Here is a 24551-nt window from a genome sequence, read left to right on the forward strand (position 1 = left end):
CCTCCGAGGCGCGGGGCCGGTGGAGGAATAAATACTTGAAGGCCGGGAGCGGCTCTGGTTTCTGGGGGTGGTGCCGGGGTCTAGGTGCAGCTGGAAGGCGGCAAAATGCCTCTAGCCCGCCAGTCGGCAGATTCGGGTCTGGGGGCCCTCTCCGAAGGACGTGGGAGTTGCCTATTGCTCGGAGCTGGTTATTCCCCGAAGGCTTAAATTGCTGTATTTCACACACACAGTGCGTTTTTTAATAAAGAGTGGTAAGTCTATAAACTCCTGTGGCGGCTGCTTTCTATTAAGAATATTGCTGGAGTGCAGGAAGAGTGGGCAAAGGCAAATGTGCCTAGATTTGATCACCAGTAATCTTTTAGTTCTTGCATTTTTCATCTGTTATAAAACAATGAGACCTGTGAGCCCCTGGGAACACTGAAAATCTACCTAGATTTGATCAGTACTTCACCTCTGCAGTATCTGTCGGCCTGACCAGTGTGACCTTCTGAGGCAGTTCAGAGGGAAGAGGAGCAGACACAAGGCAGCGGTACAGCCCTGGGGACAGCGTGGCTGCTGGCTTCAGCAGTACGGGTGGTAGCCAAAAATTAATCCATTGCCCCTGACGCTGTTGGCACTTGTTTGTGAAGTGTTAGATTTGCTAAGAGGTAAACCACTCTTTAGATTATTTTTTTTCCTTTTATGACCTGACTGCTTATAAAAGCCTTTTTATCGTACAAATTTATGCCCCACAAGTTGCTTGGAAAGATTGGTGTATATTCTGATAACTTTGAAGAACTACAGTTTGGCATTTTTTTCAAAGCAGTGCTCCTCTTCATGCCTTCCAGGCGCTGGATGGAAGCAAGGCAAAATACACTTGCGGAGCTGAACCTCTTCCACTGCATTTCTAAAGGTAATTGGTTTTGATATTGGCAGCCTTCCAGGTAGGGTGGATTTGGGTGCCTTGTACACTTGAAAGTTTCTTGACATTGAGTATTGTCCATCATGACATTATTTCATGGTATGAGTGCTGTATCAGTGCTCCTTAATGCTTTCAAAAAAGGTATTTACTGCAATGAGGGATTTCCTCTCACCTCCCAGTACCTTCCTGGTAACAAATGTTAAAACACTGGTACGCATTTTATGTGACATCAAATGTGAAAATGCAGTGGAGTTTAATGGCTACTAATTTTAGAGTTGAAAGTGCAGAGGAGGGGAAAAGAAAGAAAAATCAGTCTTGTTTCAAACTTTAAAAACACATTTAGTGAGATTAACCTTTCCAAACAAGACTATTTGCTAATATGGGAGTATGTTGTGTAGCTTTTTTTCCAGTGACAGATGTTATTATCTGATCATTTGTAGGGTGTGGAGTAAGAGCAGGAAATGCTTATCTTGTATCTGTTTGAAATTAAGTGTTGTCTTATAAGGAGTTTTTCTTTTGGTTTAGACTTGAAAACTAGCAAGAGAGCTGAGGGGTTAGAGGAGCTAGTTGGTGATGCAGAGGCAGTCTTCTGAGAATTGTTGATGCAATCAGACGTAGAAGAGAGTAAGCAGCTTACTGTTTAGTAAGTGGCCCCCAGAACTTACCTGCCTTATATATCTCCCTAATTTAAAAGTGCTCTTGGGGTCAGAGAAGCTTTTGTTAGTTGAGTCAAAGTACTATTGCAAGGACTTCTGTTATTTAGAATGTGTGTGATCTGGAGTTTAAAGTAATTTTGCAACTAAGTTCATACTGCACTGTGATGAAGGCTCCTAAATATGAGTTGTCTGCCAGAAGTCAGTAGCATTAAATATCTTGTTTGGCTGTACTCCTGTATGTGGAAGGAAGGAAGATGGTCTTTAGTGCGACAACCAGTGTGTATGCCATGTTGTTCCTGACAAGGCTTAGCATTCGTGCTTATTTGTTAGCCCTGTGAAATACACCCTATTATGTCTTCTCATCCATATGGCTGCCTCAGAGGCATGTTGTCCTAGAACAAGAAATTAAAAAGATTACTGTGTGTTTTTAAGCCATCTTCAGTCTCATTTGTTATCCTTACTTGTTAACTCATAGCAGGGTCCTCACACTTGTCTTGTTTGCTTTTTGTTGTGGTCTTTCCAGTGGGGATGGTAACAGTTCTTTTGCTGTCATTCTGAATGATAACCAATGCTTTTGAAGAAATGCATGTGCATCTATGTAAACATAGGCAGACCTCAGCAGACGATCTCACATCTATGGCACGTGTGCTAAAATACACTATTTTCTCCCAACAGGAGAGGGAAAAGGATGCTGTGTGCTCTCCTCTCCATTAAGGTTCTCCCTGCTTCCCCAGTAGTAATCATGGTGAAGTAATAAATTGGGGTGGGAAGAATCTATTTGAAATAACTTTATATGCTATCCTACAAAGTGAGATCCACCCATTGCTGGCGGGTTTGACTCAGAACCTCAGAAACCCCATACTTAGTTTGCAAGGGAAGTGGCTAGCTGAGAGTATGGAATGTTAGACTCTGCAACTTGTATGCACAGAAGATAAGGTGACTCTGGTCTTCTAAAAGTGTGACAGAAGGGAATCGCAGAAAGAAGCATAGAGGTAAAGAAAAAGGTTGCTGTAACCTTTTCTACAGAGTGACGGATTTTAGAAGGATGGTGTCAGCTGTTATGCTGTGTAGGTGTTACAGTAATGCCCATGACAAGGCAGAATTGATAATTTTTCTCAGACTTGCTCTTTTGTGAAATCGGATCACTCAGGCTTCCTGTGGACTTTTGAGTGTTCATTTTAAAATGTTAATGCTCCTGTGGCTTATTGGGAAGATGTTGGAATGATTGTAAGTTCCTCTTCCTTCATGGATAATTCAGCTTAATGAATTAAATGATACTAAAAGTTTTCTTGTAGGTGGGATGAGAAGGTAACTGACGGCTAAGAATGAATTATGGGAAACAACTGTAAAGATGAATGACCTGTAAGAATGCTCATTTCTTACAATTTTAAATTAATATTCTTACTTAAGGCAATAGAGTGAGTATTAAAATAATCTGTCTCTGGATTTGACACAGGGCAATCCTAAAGAATTGGGTTTCCCTCCTCTTCAAAATGTGTTTCTCTTGATCTGTAACATTACGAGCACAGTTAATCACTATGTAGTCGCTGTATAAATGTAGCTTTGATTATTCTCAGCTTTCTGCAACTAGGAGGTTTTGGCAGAATTGGCACCTGCTGAGTGACTCCTATTTCATTATGAACCAAATCTACAGGAATCAAAGTGTTTCTTGAGAAGGAGAGATCTAAGAATTATGTGAGCAACTGAGTTAGGAGGAAAATGAGACTGAAGTATGTTTCCATTTTGTTTCTTTGTCCAAAATTCTGAATGTCTGGAATGTTAAAGTGACTTAACTTTTTTTATTTTATTTGAGTTTTGAGCATATTCTTTTACATTTGAAGTCTGAGAGTCACAGGTATGTCATGCTTGTGGAATCAAGGGACTTACTTATGCCTAACTATTTTATTGAATCTGTCAGTAGCTGTTTGAAGAAATAAACAATGGCTTTGAAAATAAGCGTAGATCAACTAAGAAGTTGGATGCTGTTTGGGAGGTGCAGACTGGTCTGCCTGTTGTTGTTCATTTAGTTGAAATAGTATCTTTAAATCTCAATTGGGGAAGCCTCATCAGACATCTTGGTGGGCTTTTATTTGGTCTGAATAAAAAGCCTTTGCGTTTGCATTATCTGTGGAACAGTAACATTTTTGTAATTGCAGCTGCTTAGGTACCACCTCAGTGGTCTGAAAACATCCTGTGCCAGCACATCAGGTTTGAGTTTATTTGATCTACTGAATCCCAGGTTGTGGCTGTTTCCTCTGTGAAACCACAGAAGGCTTTATTTGAGGCTCCTGATTCTTCTTTTCTTCAGATGGTGTTACCTGAACATCACTGTCTTGTTTGCCACTTGCTGGGAGTGAATTCAGTACCTGTTCTCAGGAGAAGATTTTTAGGTGTGGAAGATGCTTTCTGATGCTCCTGGTCTGTTGGAGCCTGTTTGGCTGCCTTCAGCACCAAGTTCAAGACATGCTTTAACTTGGTGCTGTTATGGCTGTAGTTGTGGTGCTCTATTTCGGCAGAGTGTTGATCTAGGTTAGGAGTATGATAGTTCTTGTTCGTTAAGAGTAATTCTGTATTTTATATCTAAATTTGTTATGGTTCTCCAATGGTATAACAACAAGAACTAACGAACACCATAAATGCCTCCATTGTTTTTGCAAGACTGTAACGAGCCCGTCTCCTCTTCAGATGAAATGACTGGAGCCCTGGAAATAACACTGTGTTTTGCATTCTGTGCTTAGGAGTTATAAAGTCTTTAATGCAGGGGTGTGCTCTTGCTGTGTGCTCACATGAAGCCTGACACAACAGGTTCTTGCAATCTCTTGAGATTCTGGGCACTACCCGAATGTATGTAACAATGTTTATGTGATTTCTGAATGTAAATGTGAGTGCGTTCCTTTTCAGCTGCAGAACAACCTGGATCAAGCAAGACCCGGTTTTGAAGCAGGTGGTAGTACCCGGACTGTCTGCTTAAACTGCTTTCTTCCATTGAATTCAAACGCACAAACAAGGTATCTTCTTCTTAATAGCAAAAGGCATCTCTACTGTATTCTCCAAGTGCTTCCTGTACACGTGTATGCTTGTTTTATAAATATACCCTCCCTTCCTTTGGGAAGCAGATTAGAATGAGAGGGGAGTTATGACTGGATATTGGATTTTGGCATGTTTGTATATAGAATGTTAGGAAACAAGATGAAGGGTGATTTAAGATCTGGATTAAGTGAAACATGGTTATTATTCCTTTTCCTCTTCACTTGGCATTGCTTGCAAGTCTTCTTTATGACAAGTACTTTTGTTCGTCCTTCTGAAGATAGTTGTAGAGTCCACAATAGCAAAAGGGAAAGGCTGTAACTATACTTTCCTACACAGGCTCTGAATAATGCATATGTTAAATATTGCCTCAACACTGTGCTATGATGATAATAACAGGACTTCAACAAGACTGCAGCTAAGACAGAAACTTGCTCTGTTTTTGCTTGCAGTATGGGTTTTCCTGGGTTACATTGCCTGTGAGCAATAATCCGAACCTGACGGGAAGAGGACAGATCCGAATTTGAACTGTACCCTATTTCTTCAGCTTTTCATAGACTGCTAGTCCAACAGTATTCTCTCAGAGAACAATCTGACTGTTATCACAGAATCACAGAATGGTCAGGGTTGGAAGGGACCTCTGGAGATCATCTAGTCCAACCCCCTGCCCGAGCAGGGTCACTTACAGCAGGTTGCACAGGATGGTGTCCAGGCGGGTTTTGAATGTCTGCAGTGTGGGAGACTCCACCACCTCTCTGGGCAGCCTGTGCTAGTGCTCTGCCACCCTCAAAGTAAAGAAGTTCCTCCTTGTGTTAAGCTGGAACTTCCTGTGTTCAAGTTTGTGCCCGTTACCTCTTGTCCTATCAGTGGGCACCACTGAAAAAAGACTGCTCCCATCCCCCTGGCACCCTCCCTTTAAGTATTTATAAGCATTAATAAGATCTCCCTTCAGTCTTCTTTTCTCTAGACTAAAAAGACCCGAGTCCCTCAGCCTTTCCTCATAAGAGAGATGTTCCAATCCCCTAACCATCTTTGTAGCCCTTTGCTGGACCCTCTCCAGCAGTTCCCCGTCCTTCTTGAACTGGGGAGCCCAGAACTGGACACAATACTCCAGATGGGGAAGTGCTCTTTATCAAAGGTTTGGCTAGTCTGCTCTGAACACCAAGTACTGTTCTATTCCCACCTCCCTGCACTCAGCCAGAATAGATTATGAAATGGGTGGACAGGTTGGTTTGGTGGAAACAGGGGTTCAGTGCTTTCGGCCACATAGTAAAATAACCTTAAAATGACAACATTTAGACGTTCATCTTGGACCTGACATGTTTGTGGGCCATTTGCCTCCAGAGCAGTTCATGCAGTCTTTGAGCTGTCTGTCTGGGAGGGTGACTTCCTCAGAGCCCGCAGTGTCCTTGTCACCAGAGGTATTCCTGTAGCATGCAAAACACCTCAGCATTGCTTGGATGGTTGAGGCACACGGTCTTTCAGTGTCATCAGAAACTCTGATATACAGTTACAGAAACACAAACATTTCTTTGAAAGCTTGAAAAACCTCTAAAGCATTTGGCTGGGCTAAAGGCATTTTCTTGCCATACCAGCTGTTAAGTACTGGTTTGTTGTAACAAAGTGAATAATGAGAATGAAGCTGTGATACCTCTGAAAGAAAAGCTGCGTTGACAGAAGTGAACTACACAATGATGTGAAATAGACCGAAAGGGTAATAAGAACCTAATTTAGCAAACATTTCATGCCTGTCATAGCAAATTTGGTCAAGGCTATAGGTTGAAAACATCAGCTTTTCAGTAATTTGGTTTCTGTATACATGACTAGTGAACTTCCTGGTTTCAAGGAAGCAGTTCTCTATAATTTAGGAGTAGAGTCAGACTAAAGGGAATTGAAATAATGTGGTGAGTTATTAAACACCAGAGTAAATATCATAGCCAACTGGTAGAGTGCAGGAGATTGTTGTGAAGAAATATGTCAGCTGTGCTAAGAGGCAGGATTCATCTCCTGTCTTTTTTTCTAATTTTTAGTCTATTACAAGCTCGGAAACCATCTAGTATTTGAAATGGAATAGAACCTGTCTAGGTATGACTTGTTGACTTGCAGAAGGTCAGGTCATTAACATGACTTGTTTGACACCAGAAGGAAATCAAGCACTTCCTTCAAGCACACCAGCTCTATCTTTGAGCAGCTTCATATGTGTCATTTTGGTCCCAATTCTGAATAACTTCTAGTGCAGGCTGAATTGAAATCAGGGAGAGCTGGAACTTGCTGTCAAAGGCTGGCCTTCTCTTTATGTTAAAATTTGAAACTGTACGTGTGTCAGTTCGAGTTAAAAAGAAGCTGTTGCTTCAGAAGTTGGTAAAATGTATGCTTTTATATTTCTTATTGTATTTGAGAACTCACATATGTCATCTGTTGTGATGATTTCTTAACGCATTCTGCTTGAAACTTGAAAATGAGGATTTACTATTATCTTGAGGCTTTGAGTGATACATTTTTAAGTGTTTCAGTATGTTGTTAAAGAGAAAGGGCTTTCAAAATAGCACTTGTCTTAAATTTTCAGACGATGTGTGAGTTCTAAGTGACACTCATGATAGCAATTACTGACAGATATTGACAAGAAAAATACAATGAAGCAAAGAAAAATTCTTTCATGTATTGGTAGATTGTTGTGTAATATTTTCTGCTTTGGAGCTTCTCCTGTGTTTTAAGAGTACTTTAGAAACAGTGAAAGGCAAAAAAACTGCTATTCACAAAGGATCTCTGTTAAAGGAGAATTGCCAGAAAAGTTTTTGTCGTTGTTTTTAGGGCTTGCTCTTCTTTCATTACCACTGTTCTTATGATTGCACTATTTCTGGCGACTTAGTTTTTTCTGTAGTACAAGATCTTTAATTGTGAATTTACTTCGAAATCTTCCTGGCTGCGAAATGTCTTAGCAGTGCTTTGCTACTGCCTTAAAAGACTTTGAGGCATGATTTTTGACTGTTAGAGCCAACTTGGCAGGATGTGACTGGTGTTGTGGAGAAGTGCTCATGTGAGTATACTGTGGAATCATTTAACCTTTTTGGAGATAGGTCAGCTGTATGAAGCAGCCTCTGGCAGAGGAAGCATATCGCAATGTTTTTATTTGGGCCTTCCATAAGAATATGGAGATGTTTTTTCTTTTTCTGCCATATTATCTTGGATCAGTGAATTGTTATCTCTGACTAAGCTCTTGTAATATCTGTAGATAGTAATGCAGGAAAAAATACCTAAATGCCATAAATGCTGCTTGTTTTGGAGCATAAGTTATCCACTGATCTGTGGTTTAGAAAGGCACATTATGGTTCTGTGAGAAATGTTTGGGGTTTTTTTTTCTGGCCTTTTGGCAGCATAAACTGACCTAGATAGTGCCTTTGACCTGTTAACTCCTGTGGTTGTTTTATTTCGCTGGGTTGTTTGAAACTTCCCCACACCTTCCTCCTGTTTTGGAAACTCATTTTCATAAGATGACTTGAAAAAAAAAATTTACTTGTGAAACAGTAGAATAGCTCAAAGAATAATGCTCTTGTGAAGGCTGTAAATCCTGTCTGGTCAAGGCATGCATTATGTTGGGGGTAACTCATGCTGGTTGTTGACAAGGTTATTACCGTGCTTTACCCTACTGTGCTGCGAGAGGAGGATTCAGTAAAGATCCATCGTTACTTTCTTCTGTTTTTACGTTTGTCTATCAAACCTCCCGAGAGCTGTCAATTAGCACCCAAATTGTCTTTTTAGGTTTCCTCTGATATTTGGGGGAGAGATGGCAGCCTATGGAGAGATGGCAGCCTGTGATGAAGGCAAGAAGAGAAACAAGAGAATGTTCGTTTTCTCCTAAAGTAATTGGTTGTGTTAAAAGCACCTTTATGTTCTGCCACACAGAGATGGTCAGCAGTCAACCTCTCCCCATAGCAGACAGTGGGAAAAGGAAAAAGAAAAAAAGAACCAGAGCCACAGATCATGTCCCTGGGAAGTTTGAAGGTTGGTGGTAACTTCTAAGCTTTCAATTGTAGCGGTCTGTTTTGTCTCTGCTGTTCCTAGTTTTCTTAGCTAAACATTGATTTTTGGCAAACATTATGAGTTAACATTTCTGGTTTTTTGTTATCCTCCATGTTTCGGTCTTCAGTCTCTTTTTCTTCTCTTAATGTTGAAATCTGAGTCCTATTCATAATCTGGTGCTGTGTTTTGGTTTGGTGTTTTGTTTTGTATTTTTTGTTGTTTTTTTTTTTTCCTGTAGAAATGGTGCTGATGTCAAAATGTTTTGATTGAATAGACATGAGCACAAATGCTGTGAAGCATTGTAGGTAAAATACAGTTCGGTGTGACAAAACTGACCAGCATAGAGCTTCTTAGTGAGAAAGTAGCATTGTAAGGTACATTGCAAATCAAGATGGTAGCAGTCTTCTAGGTTTAAACCTTAAAGTCTTCTAGATTTAAACACTCATATTTCAATTATACTTAAACCACTGTCTCTGCCAGTAGATTTTTATATAGTAGGCATTTTCTGATCAAGTAATGAAATGTTTTCCACCTGAAAAAATTAGTTTTGGGTTTTACACGAAGACAGGGAAGGTGGATGAGGTCCTAAAAATTACTGATATAAAATGTTTCCTCTGTGAACAAACTTGTAATTCTGATGCTGGAATGAAGCCTACTTTAATTTTTCCTTGAACTTGAAGGGGAGAAGTGAAAAATGAGGCATAATTAAGGCTGGTACGTCTACTTTAATACTGCATAAATCTATTTTCGGTCTTCATTACCAAGGGATTTTTCAGTTGCTGTCATATGAGGGATGTTCATCAGACAAATAGCTTGTCTTGATGTTATTCACTGAAATGCTTTGGCTAATGTGTCCTTTCTGTTGGATTTCTTTGGCAGACTTGTACAAGCTGACTGCCGAGCTTCTTGGTGAGGGAGCATATGCCAAAGTTCAGGGTGCTGTCAGCCTCCAAACTGGGAAAGAATATGCAGTAAAAGTAAGTATAGAATAAAAGCAGTATCTCTTCTGTCTGTAACTCATCTTCTCCCTCCTAGTATCTCAGTGAAAGCCTGTAATAGAGGGGGCAATAGCAAAAGCTTTTAGAAAATTTTTGATGCTTGAAATAAGCCTACTTTATAACGATTGAGATATCTGTCACCTTAAGTATTGTGCCTCTCAAGTGAACTGGCCTATCGGTAGCAGATAGAACTCACAAACAGTAAATGACTGTGTGATGGTTAGATCTCGGGGCAGGCTTTCCTCTCATGTCCTAATTTTATTGTAGTCCTACCAGTTTTTATTTCTTCTTATGAAAGAAGAGACTGAGTCATTATCTAGCATGGCCTACCAAACATACAAGCTTTTGAGAATGCTGTTCAGAGAGCATCTGTTACTGCCACTAGTTCATGTAAAGATGTCTCTTATTTTTTTGATAGAGGTGAATCTTCTGTAATACCATTATATTAAGCGTTAGGGCCCACTTACAGATTTGTGGTTTTCCTGAGTCCCCCATTTAATTAAAAACACAAATAATAGTAATAGGAAAGTTTTATGCTTGATTCTTTTGCAAAAAACATAGGCAGAAAATTTTAAGTCCCTTTAAAAATCTAGTCCTATAGATGCTGTAATGGTGTGTGTACTTTGTAGAATTGTTGAAGCTGAAAGTCTGGAATAAACAAACTGCTACATTATGAATTAGGCGTGATCAGCTACCAAGTCCCATGTAGTACTGGTGAATGGTTGCCCATTGTACTGGAGAACTCTGGCTGTAAAAATGAGAAACAGATACTGAATAGAGATGGTGGTAGTATTTGCGGCAATGTCATGAGCTTTCAGTTCACGTAGCAATCATTCAGTCTCAGCCTCTGTGGTAAGCCCTTGTCCTCTTTCAGTCTCAGGAATGTGTGAAGGAAGGTGACTTCTGATGGCAGTACAGAAGAGCTCTGAGATTGAATGTATGTTTTCTCTAATATGTTAGGTCCTATTATTGGGTCTCCACGAAGTTTGCACTATGAGCCAAACTCTTGTGGTGAATTTAGTACTTTTAACTTAAATGCCTATAATGACAAAGCTCTTCTTTTTGACTGGTCAAGGTCTGATGTGACTCAAATCTATTTTTGTTAGGACTCAAAAGGATATCCTTTTCTGCATATTGCAGAGTTAGTGATGCAAGAAAAAGCTTGTGGTAACTGGTCCGTGACTGTGTAACATGTGGATTTAGTTCCTTTCTTCTCTTCCTGTCCTCGTTTCTCTTGTCCTTTGAATGCCTTTTGGAGCTCTGCTGGCACTAAGTAGATGACAGATGACAAATTAAACAAACAGAGGTGGTTGTTTCTCTCTGATGGACATGTCTGAGATTCAAGCTTTAGTTATCTATCAGTTATCTAATTCCAGAGCCACATGCGCAGTTCCTGCAGTATTTTTTTGAATATAAGCTCTACCTCTTTCCACAGATCATTGAAAAAAATGCTGGGCATAGTCGGAGTCGGGTTTTTCGTGAAATAGAAACGCTGTATCAGTGTCAGGGTAACAAGTAAGTATGGAGTCTCTTGTGTGTTTGTTTATTTGAAGTATCTTGAATATTTTTTTTCAATTTTTTAAGCCTCTTATGTGTGACTAGGTTAGGAGATTTGCAGTAGTCTCCTTAAAACCAGTTGATGTTTAGACTTGACCTATTCAAAATAAGAACTTCCCTTTCTCTTACCTGTGAAATTTAGGGAAATATTTACAAATTAAAAATCGAATAATTCAATTAGCAACCAGGCTAGTGTAGCCTGAATGTGCTTCAGTGATGCATGGCTTTTGTCCAAATGAGGAATTAACATTTTGACACTCTCCCCTGTCATTTCACCATCAGCAAAAGCTGACCTGATACCAGCTGCTGTTGAACAGAATAGTATTGCCGTTCCTTTCCTTTGCATGTGATTTGTCCTTCTTTTTGTGTCAGCCTTCCTGCTTTTGCACTGGGAACTCTTAGATCAGCCAAAAGCTAATTTAGTTTTCATTTGGGTGTGTGCTGACTTCACATAGCCACAGGATGAAGCAACTTTAAAGCTGCTACTTGTGTCTGAAAAGGAGGAAAAAGCTGCGCAGCCAGTGCCAGCATGCTTGGATGAGTTTAAGCCAATTCTGAAAATGCTCCTTTGGATGTATCTCTATTAATCTAGAATGTGTACAACAGCTGTTACCTATACTACAGTTGCTCAGCTTACATTGAGCCTTTTTTACAAATTTCTAGTACAGCACTTAAAGATAATTTAAAACCAAACTTGTTTACCGACTTCATGGGCTTCAGTTGTGCTATAGAGAAGCAGATTATATCTTTGGTCTGTGCATGGCTAAGAGCATGTGGTCATCTAGTGCACAACTGATGAAAAACACAAGCTTTCATGACCTCATGGAGAATTTGGATTTTGTGTACTGTAAGTACAGAAAAATCTGAACTTATGCATTTGACATTCTCAAGGCATCATGGGGTGTTTGTGCTGCAAAGACTGTACGCTAGCGAAACAGGGGTTAATTAGTCTAAAAATGGTAACTAAGGCACTGGATTTACTGTCACGTTGACAGATGCCTGTCTACTTTGAGCCCTGTGTGTTCTGCCTTGTGATTTACAGAGAGAAAGAATGCCAATTTAATTTTTTTGTTGTTGTTCTTGCCTTCAGCACAAATGCAATGTTCTAAATTATTAAATACAACCTATTACCAGTTATCTTCCTGTCAATTGAGCGGTAGCAGAACTCTTTCACAATCCTCTCTGATTTTGGTGCTTGGCCTGTTTTCTCCCCTTAAATTTCAGTGTGAGTTGGAAATGTGGTTTTAATGCCATAGGCAACCAAAGCAACTTGTTTAATTAAAGCTTTTATTTTTGGTTTCTTCTGGCACTTCTTTATTATCTGTGCTGAAACTCTTCATTGTTCTGTTTACACTCTGTGCCTGTTTCTTGTATTTCCCCTCCTTTTTTTTTTTTTTTTTTTTTTTTCTTTAAAGGAACATTTTGGAGTTGATAGAATTTTTTGAAGATGACACAAGATACTACCTTGTCTTTGAGAAGCTGCGAGGAGGTACCGTGCAGTAACTGTCTTTGTTCCTTGAATCATCTTAGTCCTGTTTGTATCAGTGTTTTAAAGTGGAAAATGAAGAGCTTATTTTAAATGCTTGAGAATTTTAAGACAAAGAAGTAGTAGAGGAAATAATAGATAAAGCTTGAAGTGTGGTTATCCTTGAATATTGATGGGTCTGGTCATACATTTGCAATCCCTTTCTTGTAGTTAAGCGATGGAAATGTCAGCTCTATTAAAATGGAAGCTTCGGAATATAGTTAGTAGGTCACAGTACCTTCAGGCAAGAGGAGACACACAGTATGTCAGGTATTATTCATGATCTTAATGCAGCATCTATATACTCTAGTAGCATTTTCCTGTGATGGAGGATTGACTTTGTTTCCTGAAACTCACAGAGCACCTTTGGGAAAAACATTTTGCTTCTGCCTGAGGTTGCTGTAATTGTGAAGCAGTCTGCTTGTGGCTGTTTGAGGGCCAATCAATTGAGCATGTGTGGTCACTGGTCTCCAGCATTTAACACTCACCTGGGGAATGAGAAGGCTATATCAAACACTTTGTGGACTTTCTCACGTCTGTCTGCATTGAGCATAATTATAGTATCCATTAATTGCATGGCAGTGCAAAACCAGCAGTTAAAAGCGTGGCCCACCCTTCAAAGAAAAACTGAGTTTCTGAAGGAGTATACTTCTGTCCATAGAACATCATCTATTGTCACTGGTCAAGAAAGTTTTCAGTAGCAAACCATATGTGCAAGAAATGCAAATTGTTTCAGTATAGGTGCAGAACTTTTTTTTAAAAAAGAAGGACTTGTTCTTTTTTTCTTAAGTAAAAGCTTTTGTTTACCTTCCCTCAAAATTACTGCATCATTTCATTGTGGTTTCCTCTAACACTGTTCCCTTTAATGCACCGACTTCTCTGACAAATTAGCTATAATAGGGCTCGATTGAGATGAATCTGCATTTGTCTGTTTTCCCATCTCCACATCCTCTCGTTAGTTAACGCTCTTTGAGTGTGAGTCAGTGTACTCGCACGGCTGCTTGAGAGGATAATAACCCAAGTCTTCTCCCTTCTCTTAGCTACTGTTTTTACAGTGGTCAGCTAGGGCTGAGTGTAGTTTTCTCTTTGAAAAATTTCAGCATTTGTAGTGTTAGGTATATGGGTTTGAAGAAGGAAAAAGTGGGAATTGGGGGTCAGACCAGCTTCTGATGCACTACAGATTTTCATATAAGCAGTGTGGGTTGTAGTGTTAAGTATATGGGTTTGAAGAAGGAAAAAGTGGTGTAGTGTTAGGTATATGGGTTTGAAGAAGGAAAAAGTGGGAATTGGGGGTCAGACCAGCTTCTGATGCACTACAGATTTTCATATAAGCAGTGTGGCTGGCAAGAATAAGAACATGAATCTTAAATGCAAGCCTTACTTTAGTAACTCCAGTCTGAGACCGATGTTACCTACGATGTTGGGGCATAACTTGCGTTTTCCATTTTCTGCTTTGCCTTCCTGTAGCTGTGGTAACTGAAGGAGCTCTGCTCCCATTTTATCTGTGTTCAATTCACTGTGATATGCAGAAACTGTTTAATATCCTTGCCTGACAGCATTTTATAATTGAAAGCATTAAAATCCGTCTTATTATACTGAAGTTGCATGATTTAAGAGTCCTTTCCTCCTTTTTTTTTCTCTTCCTTTGAAATGCATTTTGGGAGGTGCTATATGATCCTTTCTCTCTGAATACTGAAGAGGTGCTAATGACTGTGGCAGGAGCGCCCTGCTATTCTTTCTGCTTGTGGGATTCCTGTATGTGGGCTGAATATAAAGTCTGTAGCGTATATTTTCATTGATAATGATATTATTCTTATCTGAGAGAGTTTGGAACATCAGCTCTGTTCGTTGATATTGATATAATTCTTATCTGAGAGAGTTTGGAACATCAGCACTATTCAGAAGGGTAATCTGAAATAAACCTGCTGAGTGGAATGAGCACTTCAGGTGGTTCAGTATTGTTTCCTGCAAAGTCTGGGGTCTTTTCCACAGAGATGGAAACATTCAAGAACTGTTCCTACTTTCTAAAGCTGTGAAGAACAACTATACCAGGAAACCCTTTGAACTCTGTGCCCCTAAGAAATTTGTAGCAAACTAGAAACTGTTGTTTTTGGCAAAGGAAACCTTATGTATTTGAAATCTGATAACCTGGCCCAAAGTGGCCTTCCTCCCCCCATTTGACACAGGATATCTGTGTCTGGACTTTCTTGTCATATCAAAGCATATCCAAAGAGTCTTTTGTCCATCTTTCTTCTTTTTGACTGTCTTTCCTGTTTCCTCTCTGAATCCTTGTTGTGGAGGAGTGGTAGCAGTGTTGATGGTATAAGAACAGGAATTACCGCAATTGACAATGGGAGGTTTCCTTCTACATCTAGAACTGAAGAATAAAAATGAAATCATCTGAGACAGAAAATGTTTACTGTATCGGGGGCTAATAACAAATGTAGTTACTTCTTGAATTTATCTGCCTGATTGTTTTTATAAATACACCACTCTGGGTAAGAAAATGTAAGACAGTACTAAGGCTATTTAGTGGGCTTGGATCTCTGTGAACTATGTTTAACTGTTTTTTTTAAAGACACTTTTAATCTTTTGAGAAGGTTGATGGAATTAACTTAAAGAAGATAAGGAATCAAACCTCCCTTTATCCTTTGTTAAAGGGATACCAGAAGAGCTCTGCCTACAAGCTACCAGTCTTTCAGTGTGTTCATATTTGAGAGGTCTTTTGTCAGATTTCATGTCCCTGCGCAAATTTTGGCTAAAGTCAGTGTATGAACCTTACCTTAATGTCACTGGGAATTTTACTGTGTATTTTAAAGGTAGAATGTTTTTTTTTTTTTTTATTTTGATGGTGTTGAGACAAAAAATGTGTATACTTGACTTTAAGTGCAGGGTTTCAATTGTCACATTGCACAATATGAGGAGAGTTAGTTTAAGGATGGCCACCTGTGACCTGGGGAAGGGTGGGTTTTGTTGAAGTGCTGTGTACGTCCTTAGCTGATGTTTGAGGTTTACTAGTACTATTAGCAAGTCTCTACTGTTCACTGTATGGAAAACGCACCAGTCATGCTGGGGCAGTAAAACATGATTGCCTCTCATGCTGTGCTTAAACTAGAGGGCTGCAGCATTTGAAAATTATGCTCTAGCATTCCTAAGCATTGAAGCTGCTCAGTTGTACCTTTTTCTTCTTAGTCATTCCCCTGTTCAGTCCACAGAAGTTGCCTGCTGTGAAAAGCTGTTATAAAATATGAGAAAAGAGGTTATCGGTTCATGATACTTGGTACTAGTTCACAATTATTTTCTGAGGCTATTTTCATATGAAAACATGGGATGGTGACACTTCAGTTTCTGCCACATAAACATACTAGGACAGAGTATTAGTTGCAAATAACTTTTCTAAATTACTTCTGGCTCCGTTCACACTGCAATCAGTTCTCCCTTTGTGGCAGACTAGTAGCGGCTATTGCATTTTTATCCTTGTATTGACAAAGCCTTTTCTCAGCCCAGGCAGCATGCATACTAAGGTTTTCCCTTTTACCTGTTCCTCTGACAGGTTCAATCCTGGCCCATATACAAAGGCGGAAGCACTTCAATGAACGAGAAGCTAGCAAAGTGGTGAGAGATATTGCCTCTGCTCTGGATTTTCTTCATACAAAAGGTAAGAGAAGGCTGTCTCCTTTACTAGCATTTCTATTTACGGTAATGCCAGATGACAGATGCTGTTTTCCTCTATAATACTATTTTCATAATGTGGTAGTTTGGGTAATCAGCTGTGTTAAGATGATATAGCCTTTTGAAGAAGAAAAGTTAAACCGGCATACAGGGAGAATTAACATTAGGGTTGAATCTGTTTGCTTGTTCTTGTTACTTAAGCTACCATGTAAAGGTTATTCAAAAGGGAGATAATATTCTTTTTAATTTCCTCCTCTTTTGGGTTTACAGAGATGCTTTTCTGCATTTATCCAAAATTTCTGCTGATTACGAGACCTCTTTGTTTGTAGGAGCTTTTGATCTCGCATTTAGGCACCCACTGTTGGGTTAAGAGACCTAGAAGTAAACCATAATCCTTGTTTGAAGGTGTCCTTATTTCATTAAAGATTTGCTCAGATTTAAAAGCAGCTGTGTTTGTAGAGAGTTCTTTTATGTTAAAATGTTTTCCTGTTGCTTTTTCTACTTGGGAGTACTTACTTTTTTTCATTTCAAAATATCTGTGAGCATTATGGTCATCCCAGAGTATATGTTTGTGTTGAATATGATACGAAAGATTTTAAAGCTATGTTATGATTATCTGGTCTTGCATAGATTAAGCAGCTTCAGTTAATGTTTGCTTTCATTTGATTACAGTGACTACCTCTGAATAGAATGGCATGTAATTGGAGGCTGTGGTTATTGGTTATTTATTCTGATAAACTTTTCTCTCCGTTCATTTTGCCATTATGATTAGCCTGGTTTTACAGATGTTCAGCACATCTGTGTTTGCTAAGTTGTTTACTACTGACCTCAGTCCAATAAATGTTTAATTACAAGCTTTACTTCTATGTCACAGGATGGCTTATGTGGTTGAGTTGGAATCATAACATTGGTACCTCGATAGGTTGAACCCATTAAAGAGAAGTGTAGCAATCCATAAGGAATAAAGAAAGTGGTAAACCTGAGGAATAGGGATCTTGTCACATGTTGTGACTCTTACCAGAAGTTCATTTGAATGTGGAAACAAACTTAGTTTGAATTAAGATTCTTGATAATCTTCATAGCCCGTCTATGCGATAACTCAACTTTAAGCCTGCAGAGAATGTACTCTTTGAATACCTGTGTTTAGAAAACTTTGATTTTGAGATATGAGGCAAATAAGAGGAAACATGTTGAACATGTGGAGAAATGTGTATTTGATGTGTTCGGGCTATAGTAGTTGCTTAACAGCTGAAAGTCTAGGAACACTGTTCAAGGAAGTTAACTCAGCTAATATCTTTCTGTAGTTCTCTCTCAGCTTTTATTTTTAATTCCCCTTTCCCCAAACAAGATGGCAGTGATTCATTAAAATGGCTTTTAGAACAGCAATCCACTTCTTGTTGTTTGCTTTGGTGCAGTAGGGACATGGCTTGCAGAATCGGCTACACCACCCCCTTTCATTTTATTGTTCTCTTTATGATTCTTCAGTGTGATGTTAAAATAATTAGTAAGTAGCATACAGAACACTAAAATAAACAGGAAATTAGAGCAGTTTTATTGCACAGCTTAACAGTGAAGTGCTATAGCTAGATCCTTTAAAAAAAAATTGAATGAGGACAACTAATTCTTTTGCCAGGAGTAGCTTAAAACTCAGCTGGATCATAATATTGCCTTACACCCACTTGGGATATGTGTGCTTTATTGCTAATAATCCACTGGAGGAGTGTTTAAAGGCAGTTGTTTTCTTTTCTCAGTGCTGTGTGTAACTGCAGAATAAAATGTTATATAATCAGACTTTTGAATTCGAACTATAATACAGAAAAGTGCTGTTGGGTTTTACATTGCAAGCCAAACCAACCGTTGGGAGTTTTGTCAGCCTTGCTGTACAGGTCAGCATGGGCCATCGTCGTTTATCATGTTTCCCATCTTCCATGCATAAGCATTGTGAACTGCATCATTATAAAAGCTCGGATTCCTTTCGATCAGTGCTATGCTACACTGTTAATGTTATATTTTAAGTCATGTCTTGTGGATTGTGCTGAAGAAAAGACATTAGAAACTACCTTACCTAGAATTTGATGGGATTTTTTTTTTTTCCCCCCTCATACTCTGAAGTAGTATTAAGTGTACTTCGAGTGTAATTTTTTTAAGCAACGGTAAAGCGCAGTTGCATTACAGCCAAGTTGCTCGTTTGATTTTTGGTTCTCATTTTCTCCCTTCCTCTTAAGTTTGATCATATTAAATGGAGAACTTACGGAAATTGTGTATTTAGGCATTTGAAGAACGGCTTTAACAATCTAGAACCACCTTTGCATGTGAATTTGACAGGTGGATAACTTTGTATTTCCCTATTGGGTTTACCTATTCTGATAGCAGTTTGAATGAACGTAGAAGCCTTTTTGTTCTTCTCCTTTGGCCTTTCCTTCTGCATCTCCAACCATACCATTTAATTTTTATTTTACTTCAGGAATAAATACGTACCTCACTGTTAAAGGGATGATATTTTCAGCTGGGAACTCAGGGGTTTTTTTGGGGGGGAGAGTGCCTGAGGTATTGTTTGTGCTGGTAGGAGTTCAGCAAACCACCAATTGATCCCTTTGGAAAAAAGAACATTACTGTAGAAGGCACAAAAATCTTTTGACTAAACTGTGTACACAAGTAAACTTTCCTACAGGTCAGCCATCTCAATAAGCTGGTTTTAATTAACATAATTAATTTGGGCTAAGCCAAAAAGTTCCAGTGTTAGCAGGTTCTTATTTGCTTGACTGACTCTTATATACATTTGACGATGATAAAGGCATAGCAGGATGCAACAGTGACTTTTGACAAACACACTTTGAAATTCAGTTATTTGCAGTATCATTAAGGGGAGGCTGCATAGCAAACTGAGGCCTAGAATATTTCCCAGGTCACCTTCTAATAAAGAGAGGTAATGAGAAATAGAACGGGAGAGTATCTTCTCTAATGAATGTTTGTACTCTTGTTTAGGTATTGCTCACAGGGACCTGAAGCCTGAAAACATCCTGTGCGAATCTCCAGACAAGGTGCTACCCTGGTCTCTTAACCTTCTGAAGTGTATTTTTTAACTTGGTTTCCAAAGACAGCTCTCACATTCTGTCTTTCTCTTCCTGAGTACTTTTGAACCCATTAGTGATCTTCAACTAAATTTAATAGAACTGAAGCCCAAAAGAGACTAAATTCTTCTGTGAGCTGTAAAAATTTGTGCATCTGGCTAGGAGATAAAAAGCCAGCTGTTCTTACAGGGGGCATGGCAATTACAACTTAGCATCTCGTCTGTTCTGAGGCAGTACCCAGATGGACAAGCAACATCTACAGGCCAGCTGGTCATCTTACATATAGTTCCCAAACCGTCCCAGTGTGTACTGGCACTTGCCTAGCCAAATAAAAAATTAAGGTAATAGGTCCAGATGCTGGGGACGTGAGAGCAACTGGGACAGAGGCAACAAATATAAGGAGTGGACTATACTTGTAAGAGACTAGGGTTTCGCTAGTCCTCCTGCTACAACAACTTGGTTTTTGTCCTGAGGTTTTCTATGTGTCGCAGTATTCATGTATATTGCATTAGCCCTAGTCTTCTGGACCTTTTACTGTTTTGTCCTTGTTTTTAGGTATCACCTGTAAAAATATGTGACTTTGATCTTGGTAGCGGGGTGAAGCTGAACAGTGCATGTACTCCAATAACAACTCCTGAATTAACAACGCCCGTAAGAGACCTACTGTGGCTCCATGCTTTTTCTCTTCTACGATAGAACAATTTTCTTGTCTCCAGAGGAGAGCTTCCAGAGGGCTTACTCTAACTATACCTAGTGGTGGATAGTTCATTTAAGGCGGGTGTATGTGTGGTAAATACTGTCTTGGTTTCCCAGTCATAGAACAAATATACAAAAGCACAGGACCTCATTGTGTTAATTTTCCTCTTAGCCAGAAAGTAACACCTTGATCCTGTTTGTCTCTTACCCCATCAAATGAGGAAGCTTTTTGTGGGGGCTTTTAGTGTGCTTATGGACAGAGTTTGAACATCAGTTTTGTGTTCATTTCCCCATATTTGGGTTCTGTAGCTAAGACCCATGAGCTAAGTGCAATGCAAGCTCTGTAATCAGTGTGTGGCTTTATAATACACATGAATTTGGAAAACTAGAGTGCTATGCTTTTGGCATTACTGCGAAATTAAAATCTGACAGTTTTGCAGGAGTCTTTTATGGAAATCACCTCCCATGATATACTTGTTTACTTTCTGAAAAGCCTGATACCTAATGGGTAAGACTTAGAAACCTGAAATATGTAAATTAGTATTTTGACCCTGTATAAAGGATCATAGATTCATATGGAACAGCTTATGATTCTGCTAAAGAACAGTAGGAGCTATTTTGCCTTGTATTAGGTCTCTGTAGTCCTTACACCTGAAATGTGTTATTTTTTTTCTGTGCAGTATGCTTACAAAATGTTTCAAAGCTCTAGGTGATTGCATTTAACCTTTGAGGGATGCAGCAGTTGTAATTTGGCTTAACAAAATGAGATGTGCAGTGAAAGCCAGCAGTAAACTTGAGTAGTCCCCGATGCCTGATTCTGCTTTTAGACCAAGCCGCCTACTATAAAGAGAATGATAAACCTGAGTCTTGTTTTGATTTGACCTTCCTTTTGAAACTTCCTTGAATTCGGTTTCCTAGTGTGGGTCTGCAGAATACATGGCACCCGAAGTGGTTGAAGTCTTCACAGAGGAGGCCACATTCTATGACAAGCGATGTGATCTTTGGAGCCTGGGAGTGATTCTATACATCATGCTCAGTGGTTACCCACCTTTTGTGGGTAACTGTGGCACGGACTGTGGCTGGGACAGAGGAGAAGTCTGCAGAGTTTGCCAGGTGAATGCGCGTGTCCTAGGCAGATGTGGGAGAGTGTAGTTTGCCCCGTGGGGCAAAACCCGCACCCATGAGGTGTAAGACTTGCCATAATGCCAGCAGTGAAGATCTGTGTCTGTAACCCGACCAGTTATCTGGGAGGATAAGCTGTCACTGAAAAGTGAAGGTGGTAATATAAAAGTTGAGTGATGCTATGCCTTTCAAAAGTAAGGTTTGGCAACTTCCTCTTTCTCCTCCTGATGTGAGATCTCGAAGCTTCTCCTCGTCCTTTTCTCCCACCCCACAATCCTCCTGTATTCTGTAATTCTTGACCTGGTTTATGGTAGTCACCACAATTCCTCAGATAAAAGTTGAGGCCCAGGAGAGTCTCCATGCAGGGCCTGAATTTATTCTTTCTAAAAACTGAGTGGTGTGCATTGGCTGCACTGTTACAGGGAGGGTAGGGGAGAAGGTGTTTTCAGAATGCTACGTGTCACGTTCATCTTAGATTGCACTGAATCACTCTGTGGAGCTGCCTGTCACTGTCCATTGACTCCTTAAGGAGACTGGATGGTTTCAGTTGTCACCCACCCCATTAGGTGGATAAAATTGAGTGAGACTAATTCCATCTGAGAAGTCTTCTGGTTGCACTCTAGTTGCTATTTGAATTAAAGAAATTTTTCCTTTACTAGAACAAGCTCTTTGAGAGCATTCAGGAAGGCAAGTATGAATTTCCTGACAAGGACTGGTCGCATATATCCTCTGAGGCCAAAGATCTCATCTCAAAGTTGCTGGTTCGTGATGCCAAAGAACGACTTAGTGCTGCTCAAGTTTTGCAACATTCATGGGTTCAAGGAGTATGTATCCGTCTTTATATTTTTTTTTTCTAAAGGGTTATTCTTCTTCCAGAGTGACAAACGAGCTGTTCCCTGTCTCTGAACTTTTGATAGAGTCACTGCGTGTTTTAGTGCTCTTATTTTGATTAATTAAACGATACACAGTGGGTTTATTCTTTCTCTGTGTGGGAAATACTTGGATGAATCTGTCAAGCTTTAAGTTTTTCTTTTAATTATTGCTTTATGCATTTTAAATGGCTTTCTTGTGAATACCAAGCACTGCAGTACACAAATGACTATGTTACTCTTTAATACAGTAATGCAGAATGCTGGTAGATACGGTTTTAAAAGAACAGCAGTGTCCTCTTTTGCTTTAGTGTTCCCAGTTCAGGAAAGAAGGGATGAACCCTCTGGAGAGCTTCCAAAGCTTGTCTTGTACCTGCAGACTGTGTTACCTTCTTGTGAGGGGAGATGGATTTTGAAATGTGATTTGTAAACCCACAGTGAATGGATATGCAATATCCATTAGTTGTAAAGATTTGGGGGAGTCACCTGTTGGGTTTTTTTTATCACTCTGTCTTGGGAAAGCTGCTAATATGTAACTAACTTTTCATAACTGCTTCTTCTAGCAGGCTCCTGAAAGGGGATTACCTACCCCTCAAGTTCTTCAAAGGTAATTTTTTTTTTTTTAATGTCTGTAAAGTTGGCCAAGAATCATTACTGAAAGAATGGGGAGAGATGGGAGGTGACAAATCAAGGGGTAAGATCCCTGGTTGAGAGTGCACTTCATAAGCGTGCAGCACTGATTTTGTTAAGAACATCAGAAATATTAAAGCTCTGATTTTGCTTTATGATCTAATCCTGCTTGTTTGTGGGAAAGGCATTGGAAAGGATTCCTGCGGTGCAGTGCTAATCTTAGACAGGAAATAATGATGGTTTTGGCAGTTTGCTGCCCAGGAGGGGAAAAAAGGCATAAAGGCATGCATTATCCAAAGAGACTACATTCTGATGGGTGAATAATCATCATATACACAGACTTGGATCTGGCTTCCATTGTAGTTGGTGGTAATCACAGTATCAATTTAGCTGTGAGCTGGGCAAACCTCATTTAAAGTGATTTGATGGCAGATTCTGTATACCAGAGAGCCTGAGTCACACATCTCTGTTTCTCTTTCCATGTCTGCCACTGGCTATTCCAGGTGGTTCTTCCCATCAAAAATGCATTTCCCTAAGCCAGATGTGCAATTATAGTGGGATTGCAGTTCTCTGAAGAAAGAAAACAGTATTGCCCCATATGCCCAACCTTTTTTAACATGTAGAAATTAAGCATGGCATCTCAGGTGGGTTCCTGGGTTTACATGGGGAGTCCTTGGCAGAACGAGAACTAGAACCGCAGCTGTTTCCAAAATCCCTGAGAGTTTTTGTTATGTATTGCTGGTCCTCACAATGAGGAGAGGTGCAAACATTAACCGGTCATTTTTCTTGCTGTATCGATGTTTTGATAGGAGAAATAAAACTGCCAGGAAATAGATATTCTGCTGTGAGGGTAACCAGGTGAAGTGACTCTTTGCATGTGTTGTAACTGCTTTTTCCTTTTCCCTTGAAAGGAACAGTAGCACAAAAGACCTGACGCTTTTTGCTGCTGAGGCTATAGCCCTTAACCGCCAGTTGTCTCAGCACGAGAATGAGCTCAGCGCAGAGCAGGAGAACGTTGCCCATGCTGTGTGCTCCATGAAGCTTTCTCCTCCGTCCAAGTCCCGCCTCGCCAAGCGCAGAGCAATGACGCACGCCACCAAAAACAGTGACTTTCAGCCAGTTCCCCATAAAGCCTTTTAAACTTCTTTCTTGCTATGGATTGGCAAGATCAGCCTGTGTTCTTATTTGGATTTTCAGCGCTGATAAAAGCTTCTCTGCTTCTCACTCCTTGATTAGAAGCTTGCTCTTGTGATGTGACTTGTAACTTTAAGGGGACAGCTTTTTATGGGAATGTTTTTTGCCTGTCAGGTTTGGTGCATTAAGATAATTTAACTGATCTTTTTAAACTAGAGAAGATGGGTTTGCTGCTGTATTATCTGAGGTGATAAATCGCTAAGCTTTCCTTATTTTCTTAGAAGAGCATGCTTTAGAATGCGAACTTGGAAACATCAGGGGAAAAAAAAACAAAACAAAACAAAACACAAACCGCTTTCTTGCTTTGCCTGGCAGAGCATCAAGTCTCTCCCTACCTATGGCTGCTCTTCTTAATGGTACATCTTGCAAGGTTGCATTGCCAGTGTCAGCACAGGGAGTGTTTTCAACCAGCAGTGCCCTTCTCTCTTTCTGGAGACTCAGGAAACGAAGATGATGACTGGGTGGATCTCTGTCTCCGTTACCTTCATTTGGCTTAAATTGTGTGAGGATGATACCGGAAAGGTGCAAGGATTGCTCAGGCTTGTAGAGATGAAGAGGACCCGGTTGTTTTTTCTATCCTGTTGATAATTTGTCTGTCAGCATGTGGGCTAAA

At 39.8% G+C, this 24551-nt stretch overlaps 1 protein-coding gene across 1 annotated transcript; it reads left to right on the plus strand.

Annotated features, from left to right (window-relative positions):
* The first annotated feature begins 8471 nt into the window (after window positions 1-8471).
* MKNK1 (MAP kinase interacting serine/threonine kinase 1) lies at window positions 8472-23884 on the plus strand. The gene is made up of 11 exons (XM_009884644.1): window positions 8472-8586; window positions 9484-9581; window positions 11038-11117; window positions 12575-12648; window positions 16238-16342; window positions 19342-19397; window positions 19983-20078; window positions 21042-21236; window positions 21905-22069; window positions 22678-22721; window positions 23656-23884. Exons 1-11 carry the CDS (start codon window positions 8472-8474, stop codon window positions 23882-23884), a joined length of 1257 nt encoding a protein of 418 aa, XP_009882946.1.
* Window positions 23885-24551: the final 667 nt, after the last annotated feature.

This window comes from Charadrius vociferus, unplaced genomic scaffold, assembly GCF_000708025.1.
Source record: "Charadrius vociferus isolate BGI_N301 unplaced genomic scaffold, ASM70802v2 scaffold163, whole genome shotgun sequence".
NCBI lineage: Eukaryota > Metazoa > Chordata > Aves > Charadriiformes > Charadriidae > Charadrius > Charadrius vociferus.

What these genes read in the sequence shown, in the direction of transcription:
- MKNK1 (XM_009884644.1), top strand. Translation starts at nt 8,472, where the DNA reads ATGTTCTGCCACACAGAGATGGTCAGCAGTCAACCTCTCCCCATAGCA. An exon ending in TGTCCCTGGGAAGTTTGAAG is followed by an intron (nt 8,587 to 9,483) that starts GTTGGTGGTAAC and finishes TTTCTTTGGCAG; the next exon opens with ACTTGTACAAGCTGACTGCC. An exon ending in AACATTCATGGGTTCAAGGA is followed by an intron (nt 22,070 to 22,677) that starts GTATGTATCCGT and finishes TGCTTCTTCTAG; the next exon opens with CAGGCTCCTGAAAGGGGATT.